Below are 11,219 nucleotides of genomic sequence, written 5' to 3'. Positions count from 1 at the left end.
GTCATCCCGAGAAGACATAGAATACTGACCAGTATCTTGCTCACCCATGACATTGACGTACTACTTTTCTAATTAAACATCCTTTGTCCGTATATGATTGTATTCTTGATGTCTCCACAATCCGATTCCTGTTTGTGTCCACTTTCATGTCCGATTAACTGTTCCACAAAGACAAGAGGGGTGGAAAAATATTTACAGATACACTTTGGGAAACTGACTTTCTCAGTACGTCTGGGTGAGAATAGACTATTCTGCTCTATGCTGCAGAGATTAGCTTTGGCACAACCTTCAGTGTGGCAGAAAGAACCCCATCTCACCTAGAGTCTCATAAGCATGGGAAATTAAAGACATAAAATAACTATAAGTTAACAGTAATAACACTATGGAAAGCAAATTTCAACCCATGACATTGAATTAATTTAGGCAAGCAATATATATATTTGCTCTGGTTCTATTTCACAACAAAGATCTACTCAAGTTATTGATAAAATGTTTTATTTTGAGTAAATATGTTATTAGGGGAAAAAAAACTAAGAAATTATTTGTATTATACGAAATCATCTATGCCTCCCCTAACAATCCCTTTAAAACAAATACAATTGAATCATTTTGTATTCTATACTATAACTTGATTTATTGCTATAATCAAATAAAACTCTATTCATGAAATATTCTTTTGATATACAAATGTACAACAGGAAATTCAACACCATCAGTTTAACAGGGAAAAACAAATTTGTTTCTGAAAGGTCATGTTTGAAATGCAAAAATTCAATCAATCCCAAAATAAACAAATCTGAAAATCCTGTGGGAAGGCAGTGGAATTCTTTCATTTTAGGTTACTTCTCACAATCTGAACAAATCTCTAAACTTAAATAGCTCATGAGAAGGTTATAGGTCCAGGGCATGTTGTCATGGTGATTTTGTCAAATTTAGATATTGTCACCTTTTTGATGAAGAAAATTCCATTTTCAGCTCAACGGCGACAGTTAAGATGCTAATCTTGATTCATAGTACAACCCGTGGTAAGACAATAACCCATTACCAAGGATTTATCTAACGTGGCACTTTAACAATAGGCAGGAAACGACTATTTAATGACACTTTAGATGTTCTTGTCTTCAAGTTCACATTTGGGTTATGTCTGGAGGATAATTTGGATCTCTAACCCATCAGGAAGCTGCAACAGAGACAAAAATAATTTTACCTTATTTAGAAATGCATAAGCCATTCACATTGCAGTGTTGCCAGAGTGTCTACCTGTATGGATATCCATGGTACTTTGCTCTGAAAATGGACAGCAGCCAGCTAAAGCACAGCATCACCAAACAGATACCTGCAACGCACATAACTGAAAGACACAATTTTATATGTATGTTTGATGAATAGACAGACTCTTAAATATTTGAACCAATCAATGAAAATGTCAGAAACAATCTTTAGTTCCCTTAATGTCAAGATACTTTAAATCTCAAGACAGACTTCAAAATACTAGTGACACACACACTAGAAATGATCAAACTAAGTAAACAGACAAAACAACAAAAAAGATAATGAGCAATTGAAAAAGAAAAAAAACAATCAATTACAGAATATGGGATGAGGTACTGTGAGATATGATCAATTATGTACAGGCTCACCCTCCCACCTGCTTTTTGGGAGACCAAACATAAACAATGTTGGTAAATTTGACAACACAAGTGCTGTTACTTGACAATGCTCCACATAAATTATATTACTACTGTTATGGAAAAAATGTAATCAGCAGAAATGTAAGCCATTATCCTAAACTGAAGTCAAACAGTTTAGATATCTTCAGGAGGCATTTTTACACTGGACTTGAGTTTTAGACATCAATCAGAGCATGATAGAACTGAGTTTAATAAAAAAATACAAGCTTTACTGTGAGACATAAAAACTATGACACCTTTATACAAAGATGTCCCAAAAAAGATGGAATCAGTATTATATACATACTCTTTCTCTTTCCAATGACAATGTCCGAAGTGGCAGCTTCACACAACAGAATAATCCCAGCGGAAACTGCGCCATCTGATAGTAAGGTCAAGACAGAAACAAGTATAACATTTAGGTTTGTGCAGAACTACTCGTTTTGCACAACTGGTGAAAGGCTTCAAAGTACTTTCTGAAATTTAACAGAATTAAAACTCACTTGGCCTCAAAAAAGCTAAACAGTTTTTTGACTAATAGCGGTTAAAGGTGGGAACACTGACTGTACATAGAGTACTCGCATAATAAATTGGGATATTCGGCTTTCAGGTGAAATTTCAGGATGAACCTAAAATGCACCATAACCTTTACAGGTGAACCTAATGTGACCTTCTCTAAACGTTTTAATGCACATATCCAACTGTTCAATGTTTCAGTACTTTTTCTCAACTGGCTGTTTTCTAACAAGGAGCTTAATGACAAAATTAACAACATGTGATTGATCCATGAATTGACCAATACATTTCCTGGTTCAATCAGAATTATTATAACAGTTCTCATCACGCTCTTCACATTCTGACATAAGAGGACATAAATATTGCAAAATGTTTGACATACCTATAAAAACAGGTGATGAGACCAAACTTTGTAGTTACGATTTGTAATAGTAATGTGCTTCCTATTGATTCTTCTTCTGCTATGTATCTGTTGTCGGATGCATACCAGTTTTATCTGTTGCACCCTGCTGTTAAAATACGAACTACCTAATTTCCCACTGTACCTATGTTGGATAAATGAGGGTCAATCTAACTTCATGTTACTGTAGGGTAGGCTAAATTGTTGAAGAGCCCATTGCTTGATAGAGAGGTTTCACTGTTGACTGAAGGACAAACAGTTTTAGGAAAGCAAACAAATTGTTATTTGTGGTCTTGTAATCACTGTGTAATAAAGATTTAAAAACAACAACTGAAGGATACTGAAGAGTAGGACAATGTGCGTCTCTGCCACAAATTGGGCCTGGCTGCTTCCATGGAAGTAACTCTGAAAATACAGTAAAAGTTTTAGTTCATGTTTTAATTGAGCTGAATATAAAAAAACATTATATATATATATATATATATATATATACACACACACACACACATATATATACACTCACCGGTCACTTTATTAGGTACACCTTGCTAGTACTGGGTCGGACCCCTTTTGCATGTACCAAGTTTGCCAAGAAAATATCCCCCACACCATTACACCACCACCAGTCTGAACCGTTGATGCAGGGCAAGATGGATCCATACTTTCATGTTGTTGACGCCAAATTCTGACCCTACCATCCGAATGTTGCAGCAGAAATCAAGACTCATCAGACCAGGCAATGTTTTTCCAATCTTCTATTGTCCAATTTTGGTGACCCTGTGTGAATTGTAGCCTCAGTTTCCTGTTCTTAGCTGACAGGAGTGCCACCCGGTGTGATATTCTGCTGCTGTAGCCCATCCGCCTCAAGGTTCAACATGTTGTGCATTCAGAGATGCTCTTCTGCATGCCTTGGTTGTAACAAGTGGTTATTTGAGAACCAGTCTGGCCATACTCCATCGACCTCTGGCATAAACAAGGCATTTGAGCCCACAGAACTGCCGCTCACTGGATATTTTCTCTTTTTCGGACCCTCGTACTCGTCGTCTTACGCTTTATCCGGGACCGGGTCGCAGGGGCAGCAGACTCAGCAGAGACGCCCAGACGTCCCTCTCCCCAGACACCTCCTCCAGGGGGAGCCCAAGGCGATCCCAGGCCAGCCGAGAGACATAGTCCCTCCAGCGTGTCCTGGGCCGTCCCCTGGGCCTCCTCCCGGTGGGACGTGCCTGGAACACCTCCCAAGGAAGGCGTCCAGGAGGCATCCGGTATAGATGCCCGAGCCACCTCAACTAGCTCCTCTCGATGTGGAGGAGAAGTGGCTCTACTCCAAGCCCCTCCTGGATGGCCGAGCTCCTCACCCTATCTCTAAGGGAGTGCCCGGCCACCCTACGGAGGAAGCTCATTTCAGCTGCTTGCATCCAGGATCTCGTACTTTCGGTCATGACCCAAAGTTCATGGCCATAGGTGAGGGTAGGAACGTAGACCGACCGGTAAATCAAGAGCTTCGCTTTTCAGCTCAGCTCTCTCTTCACCACAACGGACCGGCACAGTGCCCCCATTACTGTGGCAGCCGCACCGATCCGTCTGTCGATCTGTTTGGCTGAATGTGTATTCCCGGAAATGTAGAGAAAGCAATGTTGTGGATGCCAGAAGTAGACTTGGAGGAGCTGATTTTCATCCCTGCCGCTTCACACTCGGCTGCGAACCGCCCCAGCCAGTGCGTGCTGTAGGTCTTGGCTAGAGGGGGCCAGCAGGACCACGTCATCTGCAAAAAGAAGAGACGAAATCCTCTAGTCCCCAAACCAGACTCCCTCCGGCCCTTGGCTGCGCCTAGAAATCCTGTCCATAAAAGTTATTAACAGGACCGGTAACAAAGGGCAGCCCTGCCGGAGTCCAACATACACCGGGAACAGGTCCGACTTAGTGCCGGCAATGCAAACCAAACTCCTGCTCTGCTTGTACAGAGACTGGATGGCCCCTAGTAAAGGGCCCCCGATTCCATACTCCTGGAGCAACCCCTACAGGGCATCACGAGGGACACAGTCGAATGCTTTCTCCAGGTCTACAAAACACATGTGGACCGGTTGGGCAAACTCCCAGGAACCCTCGAGTACCCTGTAGAGGGTATAGAGCTGGTCCAGTGTTCCACGGCCGGGACGAAAACCACACTGCTCCTCCTGAAGCCGGGGATCGACTATCGGCCGGACTCTCCTCTCCAATACCCTGGCGTAGGCCTTACCAGGGAGGGTGAAGAGTGTGATCCCCTGTAGTTGGAACACACCCTCCGGTCACCCTTCTTATGTAGGGGGACCACCACCCCAGTTTGCCAATCCAGAGGCACTGTCCCCGTCCGCCACGCAATGTTGAAGAGGCATGTCAACCATGACAGCCCCACAACATCCAAAGACTTGAGGTACTCAGGGCGGATCTCATCCAACCCCGAAGCCCTGCCACCACGGATTTTTTTAACCACCTTGGTGACTTCAGCCTGGGTGATGAAAGAGTCCAACCCCGAGTCCCCAGCCTTTGTTTCCACCAGGGAATGCGTGATGGCAGGATTGAGGAGATCTTCGAAGTACTCCTTCCACCGCCCGATAATGTCCCCAGTCGAGGTCAGCAGCTCCCCACCCCCACTGTAAACAGTGTTGGCGAAGCACTGCTTCCCCCTTCCTGAGGTGCCAGACGGTTTGCCAGAATCGCTTCGGGGCCAACCGGTAGTCCTCCATAGCCTCACCGAACTCCTCCCAGGTCCGAGTTTTTGCCTCTGCCACCGCCCGGGCCGCGGCACACTTGGCCCCATGGTACCCGTCAGCCACCTCAGGAGTCCCACAAGCCAACCACAGCCGATAGGAATCCTTTTTCAGCTTGACAGCGTCCCTTACTGCCGGTGTCCACCACCGGGTTCGGCAGCATTGACAATAGATGCGGAGAACATGGTCCACTCGGACTCTATGTCTCCAACATCCCTTGGAATCTGGTCAAAGCTCTCCCGGAGGTGAGAGTTGAATACATCCCTGGCCAAGGGGTCCGCCAGACGTTCGCTGCAGACCCTCACTATGCGTTGGGCCTGCCAAGTCTGTCCGGCTTTCTCCTCCCCCAGCGGATCCAACTCACCACCAGGTGGCGATCAGTGGACAGCTCAGCCCCTCTCTTCACCCGAGTGTCCAAAACATGCGGCTGAAGGTCTGATGATACGACAACGTCGATCATTGACCTCCTACCTAGGGTGTCCTGGTGCCAAGTCCACTGATGGACACCCTTATGTTTGAACATGGTGTTCATTATGGACAATCCGTGACTAGCACAGACGTCCAATAACAAAACACCGCTCTGATTCAGATCGGGGAGGCCATTCCTCCCGTTCACGCCTCTCCAGGTGTCACTGTCGTTTCCCACGTGGGCGTTGAAGTCCTCCAGCAGAATAATGGAGTCCCTGGGAGGGGCACTATCCTAGTCATGAGGGGTTCTTGAACCGCTCTTTGTCTGACCCGTAATCTAGAGCCTGTTTGCCATGGGAGAACCCTACCAGGGGCATTTAAGCCATTAAATTTAATTGCAGACCATTCTCTGTAAACCCTAGAATGGTAGTGCGTGAAAATCCCAGTAGATCAGCAGTTTCTGAAATACTCAGACCAGCCCGTCTGGCACCAACAACCATGCCACGTTCAAAGTCACTTAAATCACCTTTCTTGCCCATTCTGATGCTCAGTTTGAACTGCAGCAGATTGTCTTGACCCTGTCTACATGCCTAAATGCATTGAGTTAGCTTAGTCAATCACTTAACCTTGATGGCATTAAATTGACCTCCAGTAATAAAGTAAAAAACCTTGGTGTTACTTTTGACCAGGACATGTCATTTAAATCCCATGTTAAACAGGTTTCTAGGATTTCCTTCTTTCACCTCCGGGACATTGCCAAAATTAGAAATATCCTGTCCAGGAGTGATGCTGAAAAACTAGTCCATGCATTTGTTACTTCAAGGCTGGACTATTGTAATTCTTTACTATCAGGATGTCCACAAAATGCAGTTAAAAGCCTTCAGCTGATTCAAAATGCTGCAGCCAGAGTTTTGATGAAAATTAAAAAGAGAGATCATATTTTTCCTATTTTAGCTTCCCTTCATTGGCTCCCTGTTAAATCCAGAATAGAATTTAAAATTATCCTCCTCACATATAAAGCCCTTAATGATTTAGCTCCATCATACATCAGAGATCTGATTGTTCTATACGTTCCTAACAGAGCACTTCGTTCTCAGACTGCAGGTATACTGGTGGTTTCTAGAGTCTCTACAAGTAGAATGGGAGGCAGATCTCTTAGTTATCAGGCTCCTCTCGTGTGGAACCAGCTCCCGGTTTTCCTGGAGGGGGGCATCATCCAAGCTTCTGCTGGCAGCAACTTAATGCTCACCTTCTACTGCTGATACACTTGGCCCTGTCTTTCAGTATTTAACCCCATTTTTCTCCTAGACATAGCTACTGGCTGAGCTTCTACTGTGACTAACTACAGGTCCTTCTCAAAATATTAGCATATTGTGATAAAGTTCATTATTTTCCATAATGTAATGATGACAATTTAACATTCATATATTTTAGATTCATTGCACACTAACTGAAATATTTCAGGTCTTTTATTGTCTTAATACGGATGATTGTGGCATACAGCTCATGAAAACCCAAAATTCCTATCTCACAAAATTAGCATATCATTAAAAGGGTCTCTAAACGAGCTATGGAACTAATCATCTGAATCAACCAGTTAACTCTAAACACCTGCAAAAGATTCCTGAGGCCTTTAAAACTCCCAGCCTGGTTCATCACTCAAAACCCCAATCATGGGTAAGACTGCCGACCTGACTGCTGTCCAGAAGGCCACTATTGACACCCTCAAGCAAGAGGGTAAGACACAGAAATAAATTTCTGAACGAATAGGCTGTTCCCAGAGTGCTGTATCAAGGCACCTCAGTGGGAAGTCTGTGGGAAGGAAAACATGTGGCAGAAAACGCTGCACAACGAGAAGAGGTGACCGGACCCTGAGGAAGATTGTGGAGAAGGGCCAATTCCAGACCTTGGGGGACCTGCGGAAGCAGTGGACTGAGTCTGGAGTAGAAACATCCAGAGCCACCGTGCACAGGCGTGTGCAGGAAATGGGCTACAAGTGCCGCATTCCCCAGGTCAAGCCACTTTTGAACCAGAAAAAGCGGCAGAAGCGCCTGACCTGGGCTACAGAGAAGCAGCACTGGACTGTTGCTAAGTGGTCCAAAGTACTTTTTTCGGATGAAAGCAAATTCTGCATGTCATTCGGAAATCAAGGTGCCAGAGTCTGGAGGAAGACTGGGGAGAAGGAAATGCCAAAATGCCAGAAGTCCAGTGTCAAGTACCCACAGTCAGTGATGGTCTGGGGTGCCGTGTCAGCTGCTGGTGTTGGTCCACTGTGTTTTATCAAGGGCAGGGTCAATGCAGCTAGCTATCAGGAGATTCTGGAGCACTTCATGCTTCCATCTGCTGAAAAGCTTTATGGAGATGAAGAATTCATTTTTCAGCACGACCTGGTACCTGCTCACAGTGCCAAAACCACTGGTAAATGGTTTACTGACCATGGTATCACTGTGCTCAATTGGCCTGCCAACTCTCCTGACCTGAACCCCATAGAGAATCTGTGGGATATTGTGAAGAGAACGTTGAGAGACTCAAGACCCAACACTCTGGATGAGCTAAAGGCCGCTATCGAAGCATCTTGGGCCTCCATAAGACCTCAGCAGTGCCACAGGCTGATTGCCTCCATGCCACGCGGCATTGAAGCAGTCATTTCTGCCAAAGGATTCCCGACCAAGTATTGAGTGCATAACTGTACATGATTATTTGAAGGTTGACGTTTTTTGTATTAAAAACTATTTTCTTTTATTGGTTGGATGAAATATGCTAATTTTGTGAGATAAGAATTTTGGGTTTTCATGAGATGTATGCCAAAATCATCCGTATTAAGACAATAAAAGACCTGAAATATTTCAGTTAGTGTGCAATGAATCTAAAATATATGAATGTTAAATTTTCATCATGACATTATGGAAAATAATGAACTTTATCACAATATGCTAATATTTTGAGAAGGACCTGTATGTGCTTTCTTTCAGACTCTAACCTTGAAAACTGGCTCAGAGTTTATCTGTTCTTTCTTTCTAGATGAAATGACTAAAGGAGCTACATCCATTAACATTTACTTTTCCTTCCCATAGAAAGGACTCCTGGATCAGTGCTTCGGAGTCATTTTTCTGTCTCTGCTCTGTTTTCTCTAACCTGCAGTCTGTCGTGGCAGATGGCCGCTCACAATGAGCCTGGTTCTGGTTCTGCTGGAGGTTTCTTCCTGTTAAAAGGGAGTTTTTCCTCTCCACTGTCGCTACATGCATGCTCAGTATGAGGGATTGCTGCAAAGTAAACGCCAGTGACTGTTCACTGTCTCTACATGCTCATCCAGGAGGAGTGACTGCTACAAATCACTGACTCGATCCAATCTGCTGGGTTTCCTTAGATAGAAATTTTTTTAATCATTTTAAATAAATAACTGAATCTGACTGAACTGTTCAATAGTTAGGATTAATTGGAATGTATGTACCTGACTTGAAATCTGTAGGTTTTGATTGACTTGACTTTGTTAAGTGCCTTGAGACGACATGTGTTGTGAATTGGCGCTATATAAATAAAGCTGAAATGAATTGAATCTATGTGGCGCATACAGATGGTTACTGTATAGTGAACATCTAATTGCAACCACAATGTCCAAGCTATTTGTACAAGAATAAATTAACCAGTACCAAAACAATATAGTGTGCTCCTAATCCTAATTTAAAGGTGTGACTAAACAGTATTTTTAATTATTTTTTCAGTGTTTTGTTTTTCTTACCACTTGTCCGGTATTGGGGTTCTTGTGTGCATAAGGTGGTCCTCTGATATGGTTCCACATTTGGCCAGAAGTCATGATCAGGGTAAAGCACTGAAGGAAAAAAAAAGTTAGTCCAATACAGAGTCTTGAAAAAGGTATAAATGCCTCTCTAATCCTTTCACATCTTGTCATGCTATGAACACAAACTACAGCAAATTTTGGGGAATATATGTAATAAACTGATGCAAAACATAGAATATTAAAACACAGAAAAAAGGATACATGAGCAAGTTATTTTTTGAAAAAGGGCAACACTATAATAGAAAATCATGCAACAGTAATGTGGCTTTTGCAGCCTTTACCAATTTGTCTTCTATTCTTCCCCTTATTTAGCTTACTCCATCTTATCATCAACTCAGTCAACTAATGTCTCTGAACCCTGCAAAATAAATACATCCACATCCACATGATGCTGCCACCAACATGTTTGACAGTGGCAATGGTATGTTCGGGGTGGTGTCCAGGGTTAGTTTTGTACTTCATGAGTGTGGCATGAAGAACAAAAATTTCAATGCTGGTCTCATCTGGCCAGAGAATGCTCTTCCAGATGTTTGGTGTGTACCATGCGTGACTTGTGGTAAACCGCAAATGGGACTTCTGCCTTTTTTCTTGCCATTCTTTCATAAGGACCAGCACTTTAAGTGAGGTAACGATAAACCAGGGTTTGGACAATCTGAGGTTTCTGTGTGTGGTTCTCTTCCTCTACATGAAATAGGTAGCTACAGGAGGCGTTAGCAGAAGGGGGGGTCAGCCTCCTCAAAGGGAAGTCTCTTCATTTCTGTACCTTAAACCATATAAGGACAGGAATGATTCTTTTTTAAAATATAGTTTAGAAAAAAGCATGATTTTTAATTTGTAAAATTGAACAAAAATGTGTATCAGTCAGTGTAACAAATAAAGCTGACAATGAAAAATGTATTAATCAGAAATTTTAACACATATTGCCTAACTTGTTTAAAATGTTGTTTGGGATTTCATTCATTAAAATTGTTTGGTCATTTTTCTGCTTGAAACACTGTGTGGAGCTCTCACATGCAGCAATGCTTAAAAAATACTAAGAACAGAAATGTCAGCCTTGCACAAAGGGTTTGCTAATTTCAGCTATTTAAAACGATATTTTTAACAATGGCTGAAGATACCAAAGCAGCTTTCTGGAGTAATAAAACAAACAGTTTTTTATAACTGAACTGTCTTCCACTGAAATGCCACTTTGATGGAAACACAGATATACTAGATGCCTACTTAACACTAACTTAATTTGTAAAGCTTAAGATGTACATGTATGAAAATACAGTCAAAGGGATCGTGTTAAAATAACCATGGAAGAGGTTTTATTTTTAATGCAATATTGTGTTCTGTATTTATTACTAGAATTCATTTTAAGTCAAGTCAAGTCAAGTCTATTTATATAGCGCTTTTCAGCAACAAGGCACTCAAGGCGCTGTACATAAGGAAAAACATTACAATGATACAGAAAGTCAAACAGAGGTCATTAAGAAAAAAATAAAGAGAATAGAATGATGGTTAAAAAAACGAAAGGAAAATTGGACTGAAAACTTAACTAATGTTTAGATAGCACATTCAAATAACTTCTCCATGTTTGGTTCTGGGTATGCAGAGTAGATTTGAGCCAGAAGACCTGAGAGGTCTGGGTGGTTGGTACACTGACAACAAGTTTGTAATGTATTTTGGTGCTAAGC

General features: G+C 42.4%; 1 protein-coding gene across 2 annotated transcripts in view; it reads right to left on the bottom strand.

The window, feature by feature from the left end:
- Nucleotides 1–478: 478 nt before the first annotated feature.
- LOC124860520 (magnesium transporter protein 1-like) overlaps nt 479–11,219 on the bottom strand; it is a 50,121-nt gene continuing 39,380 nt past the window's right edge. Inside the window, exons 6-10 of one of the 2 annotated variants that reach the window (XM_047353901.1) lie at nt 9,481–9,570; nt 2,928–2,991; nt 1,978–2,052; nt 1,261–1,351; nt 479–1,180 (exon numbers count right to left, since the gene is read on the bottom strand). In XM_047353901.1, coding sequence (XP_047209857.1) covers nt 1,165–1,180; nt 1,261–1,351; nt 1,978–2,052; nt 2,928–2,991; nt 9,481–9,570 — 336 coding nt within the window. In that variant the 3' untranslated portion in view covers nt 479–1,164. Of the gene's footprint in view, nt 1,181–1,260; nt 1,352–1,977; nt 2,053–2,731; nt 2,831–2,927; nt 2,992–9,480; nt 9,571–11,219 lie in introns of those variants that run through there. The other variant, XR_007036380.1, reaches the window with a different exon arrangement.

This window comes from Girardinichthys multiradiatus, chromosome 23, assembly GCF_021462225.1.
Source record: "Girardinichthys multiradiatus isolate DD_20200921_A chromosome 23, DD_fGirMul_XY1, whole genome shotgun sequence".
In the NCBI taxonomy this organism is placed as follows: Eukaryota; Metazoa; Chordata; class Actinopteri; order Cyprinodontiformes; family Goodeidae; genus Girardinichthys; species Girardinichthys multiradiatus.
This window is presented reverse-complemented; position numbering and strand designations above follow the sequence as displayed.